Below are 23,437 nucleotides of genomic sequence, written 5' to 3'. Positions count from 1 at the left end.
CGCTCCAGCACACATGAAACCAGCTGGGTGACCTTGGGCTAGTCACAGCTCTCTCTGAACTCTCTCAGCCCCACCTACCTCCCAAGGGGACTGTTGGGAGAGGAAGGAGATTGCAAGCCGGTTTGATTCTCCTTAAAAAGGGAGAGAAAGTCGGCATATAAAAACCAACTCTTCTTTTTATGTCGCCTCCTGGCGCTGGGATTCAGAGGTTGACTGCCTGTGGATCTGGAGGTTCTGTTTAAGTCACCATAGCTAGTAGCTGCTGATGGACCTCTCCTCCATGCATCTGTCCAATATTCTTTTGAATCTGTCCACGCCGCGCCTGCCCTTGTTATCTCACAGTTACATAGAACTGCCTCACGTTCTGCGCAGGGCACAGACTGGGAACAGACTTTTTTAGAAGCATAAATTACAAAATACGAAGAGGGAAAGGAAGGCCCATTTATGTATTGCGCCTTTATTCTGTCTGGAAGGCAAAGTTACAAACCAGTTTCAGCCAAGACCTTGTTCTGAAATCGCTCTCTCTGTGTCTGTCGGTCTCTCTATCTTTCTATCATCTATTGCAGTGGAGTCTGATCTGGAGAACCAGGTTTGATTCCCCACTCCTCCACATGAGCCGCAGAGGCTAATCTGGTGAACTGGGTTTCCCCGCTCCTCCATATGAAGCCAGCTGGGTGACCTTGGGCTAGTCACAGTTCTCTCCCAACTCTTTCAGCCCCACTTACAGGGTGTTTGTTGTGGGGAAGGGAAGGAGATTGTAAGCTGGTTTGATTCTTCCTTAAGTGGTAGAGAAAGTCAGCATATAAAAACCAACTCTTCTTCTTCATCATTATCATAATCTCTCGCTCTCTTATACATGGGGGCGTCTTATAGACGGAAAAATACGGTAATTCATTTGTACCCCGCCTTTCTCCCCAACGGGAACCCCAAACGGCTTGCATCGGTCTCCTCTCCCCCATTTTACCCTCACAACAACCCTGTGAGGTCGGTTAGGCTGAGAGAGGGTGACCGGCCTGCGGTCACCCAGCGAGCTTCCATGGCCCGAGTGGGGATTTGAATCCGGGTCTCCCAGGTACTCGTCCAACACCTTTAACCGCACTGGCACTCCTACTCAGAAACGCTTCTCTGTTCAGGAGACACATTCCACACCCAGCAAAGACGTGTGGCAAGCAGTGTCTCTGAGCACGTGCAGAGTGCTATCTTTCTGTGACAGTGCCGCGAGGAGTCCAGCTTCGGGGTCAGAGGTGTAGCTGTTCCAGGGCAGCCGGGGCCTGGGAAACTCTCTTTAGAGAAACGCCCCGGGGATTTAAGAACATAAGAAAGGCCCTACTGAATCAGACCCAGGCCCATCAAGTCCAGCAGTCTGTTCACACAGTGGCCAACCAGGGGCCTCTAGGAAGCCACAAACAAGACGACTGCAGCAGCATTTATCCTGTGTTCCACAGCACCTAAGATAATAGGCATGCAACTCTGATCCTAGAGAGAACAGGTTTGTATCATGACTAGTATCCATTTTAACTAGTAGCCATGAATACCCATTTCCTCCATGAATATGTCCACTCCCCTCTTAAAGACTTCCAAGTTGGCAGCCATCACCACATCCTGGGGCAGGGAGTCCCACAATTTAACTATGCATTTTTATCTGTTTCGAATCACCCTCCAGCTTCAACAGATGACCCCGCGTTCTAATATTACGGGAGAGGGAGAAAAGCTTCTCCGTCCACTCTCTCCAAACCATGCTTAATGTTATAGACCTCTATCATGTCTCCCCTTAGCCGCCGCCTTTCCAAGCTGTGTGTGTGTGTTAAATGCCATCAAGTCTCTTCCGACTCATGGTGACTCTATGAATGAAAGTCCTCCAAAATGTCCTATCTTTGACAGCCTTGCTCAGATCTTGCAAATTGAAGGCTGTGACTTCCTTTATTGAGTCCGTCCATCTCTTGTTGGGTCTTCCTCTTTTCCTGCTGCCCTCAACTTTTCCTAGCATGAGTGTCTTTTTCAGTGACTTGTCGTCTCATGACGTGACCAAAATACGACAGCCTCAGTTGAGTCATTTTAGCTTCTAGGGTCAGTTCAGGCTTGTTTTCCAAGCTAAACAGCCCTAAGCGTTTTAACCGCTCCCCATAGGACAGTTGCTCCAGTCCCCTGATCCTTTGGGTTGCTCTTTTCTGCACCTTCTCAAGCTCTGCAATATCCTTTTTGAGGTGTGGTGACCAGAAATGTACACAGTATTCCAAGTGTGGTCTCACCATAGATTTGTACAAGGGCGGTATGATATCCCTTCGGAGGAGCTGGGCCATGTGTCTCTCTCTGTTTGTCTGTGTTTCCTAGCTGTGCTTTCCCTCCCCCTGCCCCTCACATTTCCCCCCTGCTCCGCCCCGTTGCTCAATCTTTCACAAGGAGCCACGGCCTCCGCTCGCAGCCCTTTGCCCAGAACACTTCCTCTAATGCTTCTTTACAGTTCGGAGGTACAGAAGCCGATGCCAAGGGGCAGGGGAGAGCGGCAGTGCCCGGCGAGCCTGGCTGGAACCCGGGGGCAACCTGGCCTCTCCCTGGCACTATGTGGCTGGCCGGTGCCTCCTTGATCGCTTCTCTGATTGTCGCCGCAGCTGGCTTGGTAGAGACAGGGTTACAGTGCCGGCAGCCAGGTGAGTGCTTGTGAAATTTGGCGAGCCGGGAGAAGGGAGGGAATGTGAGGAAGGGACTATGCAAACTCCCCCTTCCTCCAGGGGTGATTCCCCCCCCCCAGAAGAAGGAACAGCCTCTGAGATCTGTATGGTTTCCCTGCCTGGGTACCCTTTGATGGGTTTTCTCCCTCTCTCAAAATGCTAGAACGCGGGGTCATCTGCTGAAGCTGGAGGTTGAAAGGTTCAGAACAGATAAAAGGAAGTATTTCTTCACACAATGCAGAGTTCAATAGTGGGACTCCCTGCCCCAGGATGTGGTGACGGCTGCCAACTTGGAAGGCTCTAAGAGGAGAGAGGGCATGTTCATGGAGGAGAGGGCTATCCGTGGCTACTGGTCAAAACGGATGCTAGTCATGATGCATACTTGTTCTCTCCAGGATCAGAGGAGCAAGCCTGTTATATTAGGTGCTGTGGAGCATAAATGCTGCTGCAGTCGTCTTGTTTGTGGGCTTCCTAGAGGCACCCGGTTGGCCATTGTGTGAACAGACTGCTGGACATTATGGACCTTGGTCTGATCCAGCAGGGCTTTTCTTATGTTCTTATGATTTGCTGGGAGGATGGAGGAAGCAATCTGGAAGGGTGTCCATGTGTCTTTTCCTCTCCTGGTGGAGAAGGCATGTTAGAGGAGGCAGATCTCACCAATCATAACTGATCCTGGATTTGGGGGAAAGTGGCTTTTGAAGGACATTTGATTTCGGCTGGGTATCTTCTCCCTGTCCACTCAGGGATGTTAGGAGGACCTTTCTGAGAGAGCAGTTCGTCGGAAGAATAGGCTTCCTCGGGAGGTGGTGGGCTCTCCTTTGAAGGTTTTGAAGCAGAGGCTAGATGGCCATCTGTCAGAAATGCTGATTCTGTGAACTTAGGCACATCGTGTTGTGAGGGAGGGCAGGAAGGGTGGTGTCAGTTCTCGGCTCTTGTGGCCCTTCCTTACATGCCCAGCGTAATGCTGATCGCCACTTTGGGGTCAGGAAGCAATTTTCCTCCAGGCCCTATTGGCCAGGGGCCCTGGAGGGGTTTCTTTTTTCGGCCATCTTCTGGGCGTGGAGTGTGTGGTCACTGGGAGTGGGGGGGCAGGTAGTTGTGAGTTTTCTACTTTGTGCAGAGGGTTGGACTAGATGACCCTGGTAGTCCCTTCCAACTCCATGATTCTATGATCCTTTCGTAGAGGCTTAAAGGGATGTTATATAGTAGGGGACATAATTTAGCTCCATGCCCTGAAAAAGTGTCCACTGTCCATTTCCTTAAACCAAGCCTCTATTAAGGGGACAAGACATTTTCCTCTAGTCTGCTTGTCAACCCTATCGGGGAGGTGCTGTGGTCCCATCCCAAGAGGGAATGGATGAGTGAGAGAGTATCAGGCTAGGTCTCCTTGGTCCTCTTCAGTATTCGGTGTTCATATTTAAACTTCGGTTCTCTCGGCCATCCAAAGGACTGTGTGGAGTTTTGGTGGGTTAGGCGGGGGGGGGGGAAGGGAAGTCGCAACAGCACAGTTGTGTTTCCTTTGCAGTTCTTGCGGGGGGGGGATCTGGTGGGTTGGAGGAGGGGAACGGGCTCTGGAAGGGATGGTGTCCTCAATTGGACCAGACTCTAAGAGGTGGGAATGCCAGTCCACAGAACCCCTGGGTCCAGAATGGCACTTTCCTTCCCGTCTCCCCCACAAACACTGCAACTGTGTACAGAATTTTAGTTTTATGCACCTTTCCACAATACGCCTGTCTACCTACCTACCTATCTGGCATTCTTCTATCTGTCTGTCTAAAGAAGAGAGGCATTCTTTTAGCTATGTATCTGTGCATCCAAGAAGACACTATTTATCTCAAATAGAGAGGCATTATTCTATGTATCTATCTATATAAGAGGCATTCTATCTGTCTAAAAACAGAGGTATCTATCTGTCTATCAGCCATTCTTCTGTCTGTCTGTCTGTCTAAAGAAGATGGCATTCTTTTAGCTATGTATCTAAGTGTAGAGTATCTATCTAAAATAGAGAGGCATTCTTCTATGTATCTATCTAAAGAAGAGGCATGCTATCTGTCTAAAAACAGAGGTATCTATCTATATCTATCTATCTATCTATCAGCCATTCTTCTGTCTGTCTGTCTAAAGAAGATGGCATTCTTTTAGCTATGTATCTATGTGTAGAGTATCTATCTAAAATAGAGAGGCATTATTCTATGTATCTATCTATATAAGAGGCATTCTATCTGTCTAAAAACAGAGGTATCTATCTGTCTATCAGCCATTCTTCTGTCTGTCTGTCTGTCTAAAGAAGATGGCATTCTTTTAGCTATGTATCTAAGTGTAGAGTATCTATCTAAAATAGAGAGGCATTCTTCTATGTATCTATCTAAAGAAGAGGCATGCTATCTGTCTAAAAACAGAGGTATCTATCTATATCTATCTATCTATCTATCAGCCATTCTTCTGTCTGTCTGTCTAAAGAAGATGGCATTCTTTTAGCTATGTATCTATGTGTAGAGTATCTATCTAAAATAGAGAGGCATTCTTCTATGTATCTATCTAAAGAAGAGGCATGCTATCTGTCTAAAAACAGAGGTATCTATCTATATCTATCTATCTATCAGCCATTCTTCTGTCTGTCTGTCTAAAGAAGATGGCATTCTTTTAGCTATGTATCTATGTGTAGAGTATCTATCTAAAATAGAGAGGCATTATTCTATGTATCTATCTATATAAGAGGCATTCTATCTGTCTAAAAACAGAGCTATCTATCTATCTATCTATCTATCAGCCATTCTTCTGTCTGTCTGTCTAAAGAAGATGGCATTCTTTTAGCTATGTATCTATGTGTAGAGTATCTATCTAAAATAGAGAGGCATTCTTCTATGTATCTATCTAAAGAAGAGGCATGCTATCGATTGATCGATCTAAAGAAGAGGCATTCTTCTATCTGTCTAAAAAGAGAGGTAGTCTGTCTGTCTAGCTATCTAGCTATTTTTGTCCCACCCTTTTTACAAGGCGTTCAGAGTGGTGTATATAATACCCCTATTTATTTCCTCACAACTACCCTGTGTGGTAGGTTAAGTTGAGAGAAAACGCTGGCCCAAAGATCACCCAGGGAGCGTCACGACCGAGTGGGATTCTGATCCGGAGTCCTCGCTGTATGCTCTACTACACCTCACTGGCTTGTTGTGGCTGTGCAACAATTTCAGGCTACCTGTGCCTGAACTGACCTTGGCCGTGAGACTGTCAGGCAAGAGTCCCATCAGGTGCAGTTAGCCTTGGGGAGACCTGGGCTCAAATCCTTCCCAACCTGGAGCCGGCAACCCTACCTCCTGGGGAAGTGGCTGCTGTGTGATGCATAGGGTCGCCAGCTCTGGGTGGGAAAATATCTGCAGATTTTGGGGAGTGGAACTGGGGAGGGTGGGGTTTGGGGAGGGAAGGGACTCCATCATGGAACGACGCCATAGACTCCACCCTCCAAAGCAGCCATTTTCTCCAGGGGAACTGATCTTTTTTGCCTGGAGATCAATTGTGATAGCAGGAGATCGCCAGGCCCCACCTGGAGGTTGGCAACCCCAGTGATGCAGAACGCTGGACTAGATGGGCCGCTGGTCTGATCCAGCAGGGCTCTATGTACATTCTTATGATGATAAAACAGAGGAGGTGAAAACCATGAAGGTCACCCTGAGATCCTTGGAGAAAGTATAAATACATAGTAGTAAATTCATAAGGGGACCTTGGTTTATGCTCCTGTTAGCTTCTTTCTCTGGAACCGTAGCTAGGGTTACCAGCGCCAGGTTGGGAAAAACCGGGAGGTTTTGGGGGTGGAGCCTGAGGAGGGCAGGATTTGGGGAGGGGAGGGACTTCAATGGGGTATAATGCCTTTCACAGCAGCCATTTTCTCCAGGTGATCTCTGTCACTTGGAGATCAGTGGTAATACAGGGAGAGCTTCAGCTACTACCTGGATAGGGTTGCCAACCTCCAGGTACTGGCTGGAGATCTCCTGCTATTACAACTGATCTCCAGCCAATAAAGATCAGTTCTCCTGGAGAAAATGGCCACTTTGGCAATTGGACTCTATGGTGTTGAAGCCCCTCCCCTCCCAAAATCCCTCCCTCCTCAGGCTCCGCCCCCAAAATCTCCTGGTATTTCCCAACCCGGAGCGGGTAACCCTATACCTGGAGGTTGGCAACGCTAACCGTAACTCAGTGGTGGTTGGCATGCAGAAGGTCCCAGGTTCAGTCCCTGGCATCTCTAGTTAAAGGGACCAGGCAGTAGGTGATGTGAAAGATCTCTGCCAGAGACCCTGGAGAGCTGCTGCCAACAGAGTAGGCAATACTGGTTTGGATAAGTAAATGTTGTGACTCAGTCTAAGGCAGTTTTGTGCAAATCTTTCTCTTAAAAAAAACAACAGTCAACTTACTTGCATCCAAGTCTTAAATCATGGACAAACACCCAGGCAAGACCTCAGTGTCAAGTGTCAATTTCCTGCATTGTGCAGGGGGTTGGACTAGATGACCCTGGTGGCCCTTCCAACTCTATGATTCTAAGTAGTTCAGAGTGAAATGCTGCTCCTTTTTGCACATTTTTCCTGCTTCCTCTCCCTTTTCCGTGGAATTGAAACTGCAACAGCAGCTGTGTGGTGATACAAACTTTCTGCCTCCTGAGATCAACACACACCCTGCTGCTTCCTGGGTCCTTTCCCATTTCGTTTTCATGCTCTCCGTTTCCGTGAGTGGCAGGAAGTTTCAAGGCCACATCGAGTAGGGCCGCTAGGGTTGCCAATCTCCAGGTGGGGCCTGGAGATCTGGAATTACAACTGATCTCCAGACAACAGATACCAGTTCCCCTGGAGAAAATGTAGGGTTGCCAACCTCCAGGTACTCAAAAGAATAAAGCTAGTGCCCCAATAGGAAGTATGGCAATCAAATAGCGAGAGCACTTGTGGCAAAAAATAAAGCTCAGAAGCCTATCTTTTCTTGAGCTGTATAATATCTCGGCAGTTAGTCTTAATCAGCCAAAATCACAGTTCAATTTACAATCCAGAACTATGCCTTGCTTGTACATACAAAGTCAAGGTCAGTATACAAAAGCCACTGAGTAATATTTCTTAACAATGCTTGGAATCATAGCAATTGTATAATAACAACAACATGTAATACATGTATTGTGGCTTTTTGACAAGAACCAAAGTTCATAGTGGCCACCACAATGGGCTTCCGGTAAAGTGTCCCATTTCGCGTCTGCTTCTCAGGTCGAGGCGATCCTATGTTGATGGTTCAGATAAGAACTTTGTTCTGTAACAATATCTACAGCTCACCATATGCTGTGGCACTCCATAAAACATACATACACATTATATTATGTTTCAATAACACGTAAAGAAAATTATTTCAAGAGAAATACATTACATACCCGATCTTTAAGTGTATAACTTCCTTCTTTCTGGGATGCATTGCTAATGCAGCTACCATAGAAAGAACTCAGCCCTCAATTTAAGATTACGTACATCTCTCGCAGCTGTGCTGCTTGTAATTCCAGATAGGACCTCAATTGCAAGTTCATTTAAAGTTATATACCCGTATAATTCCATACTAAAGAGAAACTGGAGGTGAAAATAATAGAAAGTGTGTTAAATCTGCTTATAAAAAACCGGACAAATCTAAGTTGGTGTTCAGTCCATTTGGTGTTATGGTGTTAAAGAGATAACTATAAAGCGGGATTCCTGTTGCGTCATGATCCTATCTATATTGGTATTTTGATATGGTTTGCCTTTGTATTGCCATATCACAAAATACTGCATCTCAAAATCCTGATTATGAGCTTTATTTTTTGCCACAAGTGCTCTAGCTATTTGATTGCCAAACCTCCAGGTACTAGCTGGAGATCCCCTGCTATTACAACTTATCTCCAGCCGATAGAAATCAGTTCACCTGGAGAAAATGGCAGTTTTGGCGACTGGACTCTATGGCATCGAAGTCCCTTCCCTCCCCCAAACCCTGCCTTCCTCAGGCTCTGCCCCAAGAACTCCCACTGGTGGGAGGAACTTGGCAACCCTAAGCAAATGGCTGCTTTGGAGGGTGGACTCGATGACATTATACCCTGCTGGGGTCCTCCCCTTCCCCAGACCCCTGCTCTCCCCAGGCTCATAGAATGAGGAGGCTAAATGGGCTAAGAGAATAAGGTCTCTGCTTTGAACAGAGGAACAGAACAGATGAAGCCGCCGTTTAAGGAATCATTAGGGTTGCCAACCTCCAGGTAGTGGCAAAAAAGAACTAGCACAACTCAATCAGGAAATTAAACAATTCATTAAAGTGCTATAATAGGAACCACCACAAGTGTGCAATACATACAATATAAACAAAGAAATATTAGGAACAAATGGAAAAAGTCCAAAGGATAAGACCTTTGGACTTTGGACTTTTTCCATTTGTTCCTAATATTTCTTTGTTTATATTGTATGTATTGCACACTTGTGGTGGTTCCTATTATAGCACTTTAATGAATTGTTTAATTTCCTGATTGAGTCGTGCTAGTTCTTTTTTGCTATACTTGTTGTTACTAGTATTGTGAGTATTTTTTGCATAACCTCCAGGTAGTAGCAGGAGATCTCCCTCTGTTACAACTGATCTCCGGCCGACAGAGATCAGTTCACCTGGAGAAAATGGCCACTTTGGCAATTGGACGCGATGGCATTGAAGCCCCTCCCCTCCCCAAACCCTGCCCTCCTCAGTGTTGTCCCAAAAACCTCCCGCCAGTGTCGAAGAGGGACCTGGCAACCCTATGAATCAGACCCTTGGTCCATCAAAGTCAGTATTGTCTACTCAGACCGGCAGCAGCTCTCCAGGGGTCTTTCCCATCACCTACCTGCCTAGTCCTTTTAACTGGAGATGCCGGGGATTGAACCTGGGACCTTCTGCACGTCAAGCAGATGCTCTACCACTGAGCTACGGCCCCTCCCCATACATGAACACATGAAGCTGCCTTATATTGAATCAGACCCTTGGTCCATCAAGGTCAGTACTGTCTCCTCAAACTGGCAGCGGCTCCCCATGGTCTCAGGCAGTGGTTTTTCACATCATCTAGTCGCCTAGTCCAGGGGTCTCAAAACTGCGGCTCCAGAGACGCATGCGACTCTTTGGCCCATTGAGTGCGGCTCTCCGAACTTGGTTCGGAGTCCCTGCTCTTGCGCCCACTCGCGCCGGCAGCCAGGCTGCGGAGCCAGCGTGCCTGAGAAAGAGAGAGAGCAGGCGAGCGGGCGCTCTGTCTCCCCCCCCCCCCGCCGTGGAGAATGGCCGGGTCCCCCTTTCCCTTTCCCTCAATGGTTGGGAGGCTAAAGCCTCCCCTCTAGCCGCGCGATTGCTGGGCGGGCGGCTTGGCGGTTCTTGCCCCCCCCCCGCCTATCAGCTGTTGGGCAGGGCGGGCTTCCTTTGGTAGACCTAGCCTCCAGCTGAGTCCCATTGGGAGGCCATGTCTACCCACTGGCTTTCTTGGTGGTAGACCTGGACTCCAAAGAGGGGAAAAAGTTCCCCTTCAGAGGCCAGGTCTACCAATTGGCTTCTATGGGCCTCTGGAAGCCAGGTCTACTGCCAAGAAAGCCAATGGGTAGATTTGGCCTCCCAATGGGACTCAGCCGGAGGCCAGGTCTACCAATAGGCTTTTATGGCGGTAGACCAGGCCTCCAGACGAGGACTCCGGACGGGGAGGGGGAAATGGCAAGGACTTACAATTTATTTTTTATCAATAAATAAGATCACTATTAAGTATGATATCAAGTTTTATTCAGTGTACCTATAGTTTAATTAAGACTTAAAACATTAATTAAAGTTTATTAAGTTAATAAACAGTGTACCTACCTATATAGTTTAAGTTTAAGAAATCTGGCTCTCAAAAGAAATCTCAATCATTGTACTGTTGATATTTGGCTCTTTTGACTAATGAGTTTGCCGACCCCTGGCCTAGTCCTTTTAACTGGAGATGCCGGGGAATGAACCTGGGACCTTCTGCACGTCAAGCAGGTGCTCTGCCACTGAGCCACAGCCCCTCCAGCTCTTCACTGATGCAGCAAGAAGGGCTTCCATAGCTGTGCTCCATCACGTGTTAGATCATATAGCCCCATGTGGGGGGTGTACTGTCCTTCCTGGAAAGAAATTGTGTGCGTCCCATCAGCCGTGAGATGCCAAGCACTTGGATTAGTAGACAGATGTCAATTCTGCTTGCCCGGGTACCAACTGTTCTTGGCAAGGGACCAAAGTGAGCAAAGGGGGCCAGCGCAGGAGGGATCGGGGTCATGGAATATTTGCTCTGGGCTGTTGACATTTCAGGAAACTCCCGTTTTTTGGAAACGCTGCCCAAAGGGGAGGCTTGGGTTGCTTCCAGTGGCAGCCCTTCTAGCCCTCCGCCAATGACCTCCGCGCACTTTCCACTGCCCAGCTGGACTCCTGAGCCCTCCCCTTCCAAAAAGCAGATTCACGTGATATTGAAGAAGAAGAAAGGTTGGTTTTAACACCCTGCTTTTTCTCTACCTTTAAGGAGTCTCAAAGCGGCTCACAACCTCCTTCCCTTCCTCTCGGTGGTTTGGAGCGGTGGGGTTTGATCCCCCACTCCTCCACGTGAGCGGCGGAGGCTAATCTGGTGAACTGGATTTGTTTCCCCGTTCCTCCACATGAAGCCAGCTGGGTGACCTTGGAATAGTCACACTCTCTCAGCCCCACCTACCTCACAGGGTGTCTGTTGTGGGGAGGGGAAGGGAAGGTGATTGTAAGCTGGTTTGATTCTTCCTTAAGTGGTAGAGAAAGTTGGCATATAAAAACCAACTCCTACTCCTCCTCCTCCTCCTCCTTCTTCTTCTCCTTCTTCTTCTTCTTCTTCTCCTCCTCCTCCTCCTCCTCCTCCTCCGTCTTCTTCTCCTCCTCCTTCTCCTCCTCCTCCTCCTCCTCTCCCTACAACAGACACTTTGTGAGGTAGGTGAGGCTGACAGAGTTCGGAGAGTACTGTGACTGGCCCAAGGTCACCCAGCAGGCTTCATGTGTAGGAGCGGGGAAACCAACCCTGTTCTCCAGATTAGAGTCCGCCGCTCATGTGGAAGAGTGGGGAATCGAACCCGGTTCACCAGATTAGAGTCCACCACCCCTAACCACTACACCGCGCTGGCTCTCTTGAGAGGTCCAGACAGACACAAATTGGCTGCCGCAGGAGGCAGAGCCAGCCACAAAACGATTGCCACGACTTAACTTCAGGAACATAGTGCCAATCCTTGTGCTATGCTGGCAGCTCCCGCCGAAGCAACATTTTAAAAAAATCTGCACAGCCAATCAAATCTCCACTGGTCAATCAGAGGCCTACCTGGCCCCAATGGGTGGGCGCCAGAAAAGGTGCCAGTGAGAGCCATGCACCATGTTGGGGACCTCGGCTCTAGATAGAGTCATGACAACATGCTCAATCCATTCAAATGTTCTACTGGGGGAAGGAATGGGAGCTGTATGAGCGAGAGCAATCCATGGTTAGGTCCTGTTAGGGTTGCCAGGTCCCTCTTCGCCACCGGCGGGAGGTTTTGGGGGGCCGGCGCCTGGGGAGGGCGGGGTTTGGGGAGGGGAGGGACTTCAGTGCCATAGAGTCCAATGGCCAAAGTGGCTGTTTTCTCCTGGTGAACGGATCTCTATCGGCTGGAGATCAGTCGTAATAGCAGGAGATCTCCAGCCACCACCTGGAGGTTCAATGCAAATTACAACAATAGGCTCAGTGTTAAGCAAACAGTATCAAGTGGATTCAAAGTGCGAAGCAACAATACGCAAGCAAGGACTGTACGCATGAACAATGGGGCTGAACAACAAAAGTGTACTATATACGGTATTTACAACAAATAGTCACTACCAGATTCATCCGTCAAGCTGTTCAGCTTACTGATACTAATAAAGTCCGTAGACTCAAAGCAAAGCGCCCGGCGTCATCTGTTTCTTGAACTTCCCTTAAGAGAGTGATGCCAAATGTCCGGAGGGGGACCACAACTGAATCCAAATTGTTCAGAACCGGATCAGAGAGAGGAACGCAGATCCATGATCTTCATTGCGTTTGGCCTTCGGCTTCATCAGCCTCCATTAGTTTCTCAAGTCACCTAGTTCACATCAGCCAGTTTTCAAAACATGCTCAGAGGAGCTAAGTTAGTTTTCCAAGTCTACGGACATCATTAGGATCAGTAAGCTGAATAGCTTGACGGATGAATCTGGTGGTGACTGTTGTAAATACTGTATATAGTACACTTTTGTTGTTCAGCCCCATTGTTCATGTGTACAGTCCTTGTTTGCGTATTGTGGCTTTGCACTTTGAATACACTTGATACTGTTTGCTTAATATTGAGCCCATTGTTGTAATTTGTATTGCACTATTTCAGCACAACTAGGAGTAATTTTGTTTTGGTTGTTACCACCTGGAGGTTGGCAACCCTAGGTCCTGTGGATTCTTTCCCCCACCCTGCTAATGGTGGTGCTTTCCCCTGGCACAGGCGGTCCGGAGAGCTGCCAAGACCCTTGTGCCAGAGGAAATTCTTCCCCTTAGAGAATGAAAACCTGGGAGTCTTCAGATCATCTGAATGCTGCCCTGAACTTCATTGTGTACAGGAAAAGGTGGTAAATTGTGGTAAATTAAACTAACCAGCCAAGTAGGTAATTTTTTCCCCTTGAACCAGCGCAATTTTGACAGCGTCACCTCTGCACTGTTGCACCCTTTGGGCAAATATTGACCAAGTTCACCTTGGCCTTGCTAGAGAGGTAGCCTAGCAACATGGCCGGACATGGCCGAGGGACATCTGGTGTATGGAAAGCCCTAAAGCAGGCGCGGCGAACTCAATTGATACGAGGGCCAAATACGACATTTGATATCACTTGGTCAGGCCGGGCCATGCCTTGCCAGCCCAGATCTTATCGCGGGCTGGATAAGAGCTCTCAAGGGGCCGCATCCGGCCCGCGGGGTTGAGGTTAATCAGTGGCCATTAGCCATGATGACTGAATGGAACCTCCATGTTCAGAGGCAGTAGCTCTTTAAAAAACAGCGCTTAGGGGTAACAGCAGAGGCTTTGGCCTCAAGACTGTACTTGGGTCCAAAAAATGCGGGGAAACACGTGGGGAGAGGGAGGCGGCCTCTGACAGCCAGAAAAGCAAAGCCCCGAATGAATCCAGAAATAATCTTGTTAAACTGTTTACAAACAATGAATAAGAAACTCCTTGATGTATTCCTCCATATGGTAACATTAGCAAGGATAATTTTTGCCAGATGCTGGAAAGGAGCGAACTCTCCAAGCTTAAATAGTTGGTTCGACAAAGTAAGGGAGATCTATGTGTTGATTAAATTAACTTACTATCAAAATAACAAAAACATGGGGGAATTTGATAGAATATGGAATCCCACTATATACAGGATGGAGAATCATAGCATCCTAGAGTTGGAAGGGACCACCAGGGTCATATAGTCCAACCCCCTGCACAATGCCGGAAATTCACAAATACCTCCCCCCTCCACACCCCTAGTGACCAGAAGATGGCTAAGATGCCCTCCCTCTCATCATCCGCCTAAGGTCACAGAATCAGCATTGCTGACAGATGGCCATCTAGCCTCTTCTTAAAAACCTCCAGGGAAGGAGAGCTCGCCACCTCCCGAGGAAGCCTGTTCCACTGAGGAACCCCTCTAACGGTTAGAAAATTCTTCCTAATGTCGAGACGGAAACTCTTTTGATTTAATTTCAACCCGCTGGTTCTGGTCCGACCTTCTTGAGCAACAGAAAACAACTCGGCACCCTCCTCTATAGGACAGCCCTTCAAGTACTTGAACATGGTTCTCATATCCCCTCTCAGTCTTCTCCTAAACATGCCCAGCTCCTTCAACCTTTCCTCACAGGACTTGGTCTCCAGACCCCTCACCATCTTTGTTGCCCTTCTCTGGACACGTTCCAGCTTGTCTACAGTTACTTAAATTGCGGTGAAGCTTGTCTACATCTTTCTTAAATTGTGGTGCCCAAAACTGAACACAGTACTCTAGTTGAGGTCTAACCAGAGCACAGTAAAGCGATACCATCACTTCGCGTGATCTGGACACTATACTTCTGTTGATGCAGCCAATTACGTTTAAAAGTTTAGATTCTGTTGGTGGGGGTTCATAAAACGAGTGATTATTTAGAAAGTTATATGTTTTATAGGTTTTATAAGTTCTGCTCAATGTTTGTTTGTTAAGAAGGTTGTTTTTTTAATGTTGTATTATTGTAAATTTTAATTAATTTTTTTTTAAAGTTTAAAAAGCAAAGCTCCGAAGTAGTCAGCCGGGGTGACCGCGAGGAAACAGCCATGCATAAATGACCCCAGATTCGAATCCAGAAGCACCTTAGAGAACCAAACAAGATTTTCGGGGTAGGAGCTTTCGAGATTCAAAGCTGGTATGTGACAAAGGGCGCTTCGACTCTTGGAAGCTCCTACCCCAAAAGCCTTGTTGGTGTCTAAGGTGCTACTGGATTCGAATCTAGCTGTTCTACTTTTGGTGTCTAAAGTACAACTGGATAATTATGTGGAAGAGTATTACACACTGAACATGGATGGCAGCTTCCGCTTTTCCCAGTGGAGGATCCCTTCACTAGAAGAAAGCCCACCGTTGGTGGAACCGATTTGTGGAAGCCCACCCAATTATGTGACGCGTTCTTCGGTTACCTTCCCTGGGTCATAAGAACATAACAACATAGGATAAGCCCTACTGGGTCAGACCAAGGCCCATCAAGTCCAGCAGCCTGTTCCCACAGCGGCCAACCAGGGGCCTCCAGGAAGCCCCCAAACAAGACGACTGCAGCAGCACCATCCTGCCTGTGCTCCACAGCACCTAATATAACAGGCATGCTCCTCTAATCCTGGAGAGAACAGGTACACATCATGACTAGTCTCCATTTTGACTAGTAGCCATGAATATCCCCCTCCTCCATGAACACGTCCACTCCCCTCTTAAAGCCTTCCAAGTTGGCAGCCATCCCCACATCCTGGGGCAGGGAGTTCCGCCATTTAACTCTGCGTGGCGTGAAGAAATCGCAATCCGAAGACTGACAGTGATTCTCTCCCCCTTCGTTTGCAGCGATCCCGCCAGACACAGTTGTCAGTCCTCCAGGTACAAACGTTACCTTGCCCTGCCTAGAGAGGGAGCTGGAGAACACCACCCTCGTGCACTGGAGGTTCAATGAACAGAACATAAGTTCCCATCGCGGAAGGCAGGTGGTGGAAGGGTCCCTTCTTTTCCTGCCATCAGTATATTTCAACGATTCTGGCTCGTACACCTGCCACGCGGGTGGCCGCGTCCTCCGCTCTGTGCGACTGCTGGTCGAAGGTGAGTGCCCGTTCTCTTGGGCATGGGGGTGGCAAATTTTGCCCAGCTGAACCTCTACCGGGACCCCTTTCCCTCCTCCCTAACCTCTGTCGTCATACCTTCAGCCACACCTCTTCTCCCCCGTCCCTAAAAGAAGAAGAAGAGTTGTTTTTTACAAGCTGATTTCCCCTATCTTTTAAGGAGAATTAAACCTGCTTACAATCTCCTTCCCTTCCTCTCCCCACAACAGACACCTTGTGAGGCAGGTGGGGCTGAGAAAGTTCGGAGAGAACTGTGACTAGCCCAAGGTCACCCAGTTCTCCAGATTAGAGTCCGCGATTAGAGCCAACACGATGTTGGCTCTCTACCCTTTGGAATGTGACCCACTCCAGAGCATGTGCAGAAGGTTTTCCCCGTCTATGATGGTTTCTCCCATTTCCAGAGCCTCCCGAGGTGCCGAAATTCACCTGCTACCGCCGGAGCTTCACCAAGGATATCCTGTGCGAGTGGAAACCGTCTCGCCAACTGTCCGTTCGCACCAAAGCCAAACTCTGGGTGGGCAAGGGGTAAGCGTATCGTGTGCGGTATTATGGCTGGCCTGGAGTGAATAAAGGGGCAAGAAAGAGAAGCTTATAAGGGGCTATGTGGGGTGGGTTGCTGGGTGTATGAGAAAGCCCCCAGATATCTTTTCTTAAACACCCCCCCCCCCGGACCTTTAAAAGGAATATTTGGCTAGTTTTCTCACACATGTCATTGCAGTCAGGAAATGAAACGCCATTTCTGAATTCAGTCCAAGCTCCAACAGGTTCTCTGTCCCTGGTAAACCGGTGTTTTTAATTTAACTTGTGTGTAACCGTCACGCGTGAGTTGTACACATTCTCGCCTGCATGGTGCTTGATTGGGGTTTCCAGAACAGGCCAAATAGCACCTGCCGGTAGGGTTGCCAACCTCCAGGTGGTTAACAAAATAAAGAACTTGTGCTGGACAGCATAACTGGAAAACAAAAGCAGCACTATGGCCAATGAACATCTTAGAGTGCAGTGTCTATATTACAAGAAAGGTTTATCATACTACTTTGTGTGTGTGTGTGTGTGTGTGTGTGTGTCTGTGTGTAAAGTGCTGTTGAGTCGCAGCCGACGTATGGCGACCCCTTTTGGGGTTTTCATGGCAAGAGACTAACAGAGGTGGTTTGCCAGGGCCTTCCTCTGCACAGCAACCCTGGTATTCCTGGGTGGTCTCCCATCCAAATACTAACCAGGGCTGACCCTGCTTAGCTTCTGAGATCTGATGAGATTGGGCTGGCCTGTGGCCATCCATACTCCTACACTACTATAATTACAATCATAGAATCGGAAGGTACCACCAGGGTCATCTAGTCCAACCCCCAGCACAATGCAGGAAATTCTGAACTACCACCCCCACATCCTCAGTGACCCCTACTCCATTCCTAGAAGATGGCCAAGATGCCCTCCCTCTCATGATCTGCCTAAGGTCATAGAGTCAGCATGGCTGACAGATGGCCATCTAGCCTCTGCTGGAAAACCTGCAGGGAAGGAGAGCTCACCACCTCCCGAGGAAGCCTGTTCCACTGAGGAACCGCTGTAACTGTTAGAAAATTCTTCCTAATGTCTAGACGGAAACTCTTTTGATTTAATTTCAACCCGTTGGTTCTGGGCCGACCTGGAGCAACAGAAAACAACTTGCCACCCTCCTCTATATGACAGCCCTTCAATAACAGCCATGATGCAATAGCAAATATAATCCACAAGAATATGTGAAAGGTGCCTAGGCATTGAAGTCCCTCCCCTCCCCAAACCCCGCCCTCCTCAGGCTCCGCGCCAAAAACCTCCCGCAGGTGGCAAAGAGGCACATGGCAACCCTAGCTATGGGTGGGAGGATAGGGTTGCCAGCTCCGTGTTGGAAAATACCTAGAGATTTTTGGGGTGGAGCCTGAGGAGGGCGGGGTTTGGGGAGGGGAGGGACTTCAATGCCATAGAGTCCAATTGCCAAAGCGGCCATTTTCTCCAGGAGAACGGATCTCTGTCGGCTGGAGATCAGTTGTAATAGCAGGAGATCTCCAGCTAGTACCTGGAGGTTGGCAACCTTAAGTACAGGAGGACATTACGATGCAGGGGAGGAATAATAGGGTTGCCAGCTCTGACTTTTCCTAAGTGGGTATTTCTGTCTTCTTCTGCTACTAGGCTCATGGGAGGGAACCGTACAGAGCAGCCATGTCGCTATTACAGCAAATCCCAGAAATTTTCGTGTCGCATTGCCATCACTCACCAAGACGATGACATCGTCCTACGGGTGACCATGTGTGTCGCAAACATGGCAGGCGCAGCTACGAGTGATGTCAATGTCTACAGGACCATCAATCTGGGTGCGTAACTCTATTAACCAGGATCAAAGAGCAGGTTTGTGTCTGTGTGCGTATAGGCAGACTGTTGCTCTAGGGTTGCCAGCTCCGGGTTGGGAAATACTTGGAGATTTTGAGGGCGGCGCCTGAAGAGGGTGGGGTTTGAGGAGGGGAGGGACCTCAATGCCATAGAGTCCAATGGCCAAAGCGGCCACTTTCTCCAGGGGAACTGATCTCTGTCACCTGAAGACTGGTTGTAATAGTGGGAGACCTCCAGCCACCACCGGGAGGTTGGCAAGCCTATGTTGCCCCCTTCCCCAGGATTGCCCTCCTAGGATTGCCCTTCTCTGCATATTTTCATGTGGCATATTCTCAGCCACAATCTGATTGCAACCAGGAAGCTCCCAGGCTGCAGCCAGGAAGCCCAAAACCAAAGAATTGGCGGATTGGTTTAAACCAGTGGTTCCCAACCTTTTTTTGACCAGGGACCACTAGGACTTTTTTGTTCGGTGCAGGGACCCCAAGGTTCAAAATAAAAATTCAGAGAATTTGAAAATAAACTTTAATCATAACTGTTAGTTAAACATTAAACTTAGAATAATATTTGAATATATATTTTTCTAATAGAGAACTTTTAATTGAAAATATTAATTTATTATGGGTTTATAACTTTGTTTCGCGGACCTTAATTTAGTTCTCGCGGACCCCTGGGGGTCCACGGACCCCTGGTTGGGAACCAGTGGTTTAAACAGAGGCATAAAATACAGCACTGAAAAACAGCACCCCATCCCACTACCTACTCTGGTGTGTCAAGGCACACAACACTGTAGAGATGATAAAAAGTACATAGGGCGGAGTTTCCTCTCCTGTGCAATTTCCTCTTGTGTGCAGTTCTGGAAGGAACAAGAGCGCTCTCAGTCTCCTGACATGCCTCAGTCTCCAAGCCTTTTCCTCGCGCCTTTGTATCTTTCATCATCCCTGTAATGTTCTCTGCGGCACGTTTTCCCGTCAAGGCTGCTTCTGCTTCCTCGTTCCAGAGAAGAAGAAGAAGAAGAGTTGGTTTTTACATGCCGACTTTCTCTACCACTTAAGGTAGAGAACCGGCTTCCAATCACCTTCCCTTCCCCTCCCCACAACAGACACCCTGTGAGGTAGGTGGGGCTGAGAGAGCGGTGACTAGCCCAAGGTCACCCAGCTGGCTTCGTGGGTAGGAGTGGGGGAAACAAATCCAGTTCGCTAGATTAGCCTCCGCCGCTCACGTGGAGGAGTGGGGAATCCAACCCGGTTCTCCAGAGCAGAGTCAACTGCTTCAAACCACGTCTTTTAACCACTACACCATGCTGGCTCCAGCATGGTCAAAGTGTCCTTCCTCTGACCTCTGCAACTGGCAGCCAAGAAGGGGACTAAGCTCTCTGGAGCAGCTAGGGTTGCCAGCTCTGGGTTGGGAAATACCTGGAGATTTTGGGGGTGGAGCCTGTGGAGGGTGGGGTTTGGGGAGGGGAGGGACTTCAATGCCATAGAGCCCAATGGCCAAAGCGGCCTTTTTCTCCAGGGGAACTGATTTCTATCGCCTGGAGATCCGCTGTAATAGCGGGAGATCTCCAGCCACTACCTGGGGGTTGTCAACCCTACCCATTAGTCCTCTCCAGTGGGGTGCAGTGGTTAAGAGTGGTGAACTCTGATCTGGAGAACCGGTTTTTTTTAATAGAATAGAAAATTTATTACAGTCAATGAGCAGCACAAATAAAATAGGTAAGTTACCAATTTACAGTTGTCTAAAAAAAACATCGGAATAAAACATGCTGGTTCATTAGTTAGTAAAATGAATGAACCACTTGGTAAGAAAAGGAAAGCACATATAATATAACTGTTTGCCTTCATTTTCAAAACTGCTGGTTAGCACAGCCTCTCCTCCATCCTATGTCAATTGCAGCGGCACAGAATCTAGCAACTGAATACGTTATATCTGAGTTGACATCTTGTAGTAGGGATGACGTATGGAACTGTCCATACTGGCTGGAAGATTTATGAATTAGTGGTGAGATGAACCTTTCTCTGTATAATACTGACAATGAAAAAGAACATGTTCAAGGGTTTCTATATATCCAGAACCACAGGGGCATTTTCTCTCCTCATATGGCATCTTTCTGTAGCAGCCTTCCTGGATGGCTGACGGGAGGGCTTGGCATCCGGCCAGGAGAACCGGGTTTGATTCCTCACTCCTCCACATGAGCGGCGGAGGCTAATTTGGTGAACTGGATTTGTTTCCCCACTCCTTCACATGAAGCCAGCTGGGGGACCTTGGGCTAGTCACAGCTCTCTTAGAGCTCTCTCAGCCCCACCTACCTCACAGGGTGTCTGTTGTGGGGAGGGGAAGGGAAGGTGATTGTAAGCCGGTTTGAGTCTCCCTTAAGTGGTAGAGAAAGTCGGCATATAAAAACCAACTCCTCCTCCTACTCCTCCTCCTCCTCCTCCTCCTCTTCTTCTTCTTCTTCTTCTTCTTCTTCTTCTTCTTCTCCTTCTTCTCCTCCTCCTCCTCCTCCTCCTCCTCCTCCTCCTCCTCCTCCTCCTCCTCCTCCTCCTCCTCCTCCTCTAAGGGATTCTGGGTTGGCTCCAGGTAATGGGGTTCCAACCTTTAAAAAACCTAAACTCCTACTTTGTCCCTAAGTAAACAGCAGTTGCTCCTGACAGGCCTTTCTTTCTACAACCTTAAATATTTTGGGTCAATGTCGCCCCCCCCCCCTGCAGTGAAGCCAGACCCGCCGAAGAATGTCACGGTGACCCCTGTGGAGAAGGCCCCCCGCAAACTGCTGGTGACCTGGCGTTACCCCTCCTCTTGGAACTCCAAGATCTACCACCTTCGGTTCCAGCTCCGATACCGGGCAGAGATTTCACAGATGTACTCCGAGGTGAGGCCGTCTTTTCTTTGGTGGGACTTTGGGTCAGAGATCAAAGGCAGGGTTGCCCATCTCCAGGTGGTGGCTGGAAAGGGCTGCCAAGTCCCTCTTCGCCGCCGCTGGGAGGTTTTTGGGGCGGAGCCTGAGGAGGGTGGGATTTGGGGAGGGGAGGGACTTCAATGCCATAGAGTCCAATGGCCAAAGGGGCCATTATCTCCAGGGGAACTGATCTCTCTTGGCTGGAGAGATCTCCAGCTAGCACCTGGAGGTTGAAACTGAAAGAGAAGGCAGCATGAGGCTCAAAACTAAAAGTAAATATATATATATATATATATATATATATATATATATATATATATATATATATATATATATATATAATATAATATATATTATATATATATTATAATATATGTATATGTGTGTGTGTGTGTATATATATATATATATATATATATATATATATTTACTTTCTTTATATATATATAAAGAAATTTATATATATATATATACCTCCAGGTGCTAGCTGGAGATCTCTCCAGCCAAGAGAGATCAGTTCCCCTGGAGATAATGGCCCCTTTGGCCATTGGACTCTATGGCATTGAAGTCCCTCCCCTCCCCAAATCCCACCCTCCTCAGGGTATATGTGTATATATATATGTGTGTGTGTGTGTGTGTGTGTGTGTGTGTGTGTATAAGAATATATATATATATATATGTATGTGAGGGGCCAATGTTATACCTCATTCCTCAACAAGCAAAAAATAAAGCAGAAAGAAAATTTACTCAAGAGTAATGTGTTACAGCACACAGGAAAATTGCCTCGCAGGGCTTAATTCAACATTGCCACTCAGGGTCAATAAATAAAATGAGTATTAAGGCATACAGCATCTATAAGAAGCCACATCGGGCTACAATCTATCAATAGGCCGCTAAGGGCTACAATTCAACAATGTGACAAATTGCACTAATAAAATTCGTATTGAAATAGTTCGTGCAGTCACTTTATATAATCACTGAAAAACAAGGAATGAGAAAGACAAAATAGCAGTAAACTGCAATTAGCAGGTAGGTGGCAAAAACGCGTTTCGGAAAAAACCTTCTTCAGCTTGCCAACCGGAACTGTTGTGGAAACCACCGCAGCGGATTGCTTTCAGATGTTAATAAGTATTCATGGCATGTTTCTAAATGCAATAGAATCAGCATCGTTATAATGAAGGACCATAGGTTACGAAACCCTAATTGAACAATATATACAAAAATATACAAAGAAATATTTATGCAAAAATGGATAGCTTGTAATATCAGTTACATATAAATGGATCAGTTGTAATAGCAAGAGATCTCCAGCTAGTACCTGGAGGTTGAGCAAAACAAAAACAAAGGCACCTCCGTGCCTATACCAAATAGGTTTGGAAATTAGCACGGGAAAGTGGTACACAAATGCACATAAACAGGTGGCAAAAAACACGTCTATAATGAGTAATGAAGATGGAAAGAACAACACAAGTGTACAACATGAAAACTTAGCAACTAAGTGATTGGTTATACACAAATGTACAAGTAAGCATGAAACAATCTATTGGTGTGTATCTGGAGGCAAAAAGTCCTCTTCTGAGTTTCAAAACCTGTTTATGTGCATTTGTGTACCACTTTCCCGTACTAAGTACCTGGAGGTTGGCAACCCTATGGCTGGAGATCTCTTGCTATTACAAGTGATCTCCAGGCATTACACCCCATGGGAGTCCCTCCCCTCTCCAAACCCCACCTTCCCCAGGCTTCGCCCCAAAAACCTCCAGGTATTTCTCAATCCCCCAAACCTCCAGGTATTTCTCAATCCAGAGCTGGCAACCCTTCTCAAAGGTGGGGTGGATACCACCACCCCCTTTTTAGGCAGATCTCACGCACCCTAGTTGGTTTCTAAATAGATTGAAACTCTCCCTGGATGGATCACTCTAAGAAAATATTCCGGCTTGTATTCACCTAGGCAAGCTAGATTCGGGTCCAGCAGCACACCAGGGACCAATAAGATTTTGGGGGGACCCGTATTACGTAGTCTAATATTTGCATCAAGCACAAGCCTTTTGAAATGAGAGCCTCTTAAGAAAGAGTATCGCAAGAGTTCAGTTGGTTAGGATTGCCAGGTCCCTCTTCGCTACCGGCAGGAGGTTTTGGGGAGGGGAGGGACCTTAATGCCACA

General features: G+C 47.7%; 1 protein-coding gene across 1 annotated transcript in view; it reads left to right on the top strand.

Annotated features, from left to right (window-relative positions):
- Nucleotides 1-2,560: 2,560 nt before the first annotated feature.
- IL6R (interleukin 6 receptor) overlaps nucleotides 2,561-23,437 on the top strand; it is a 33,232-nt gene continuing 12,355 nt past the window's right edge. Inside the window, exons 1-5 of the mRNA XM_056853504.1 lie at nucleotides 2,561-2,648; nucleotides 15,754-16,002; nucleotides 16,424-16,547; nucleotides 18,183-18,364; nucleotides 21,089-21,249. Of these exons, the coding sequence (XP_056709482.1) occupies nucleotides 2,561-2,648; nucleotides 15,754-16,002; nucleotides 16,424-16,547; nucleotides 18,183-18,364; nucleotides 21,089-21,249 (804 nt within the window). The remainder of the gene's footprint in view (nucleotides 2,649-15,753; nucleotides 16,003-16,423; nucleotides 16,548-18,182; nucleotides 18,365-21,088; nucleotides 21,250-23,437) is intronic.

Source organism: Euleptes europaea, chromosome 7, assembly GCF_029931775.1.
Source record: "Euleptes europaea isolate rEulEur1 chromosome 7, rEulEur1.hap1, whole genome shotgun sequence".
Classification (NCBI taxonomy): Eukaryota; Metazoa; Chordata; class Lepidosauria; order Squamata; family Sphaerodactylidae; genus Euleptes; species Euleptes europaea.
This window is presented reverse-complemented; position numbering and strand designations above follow the sequence as displayed.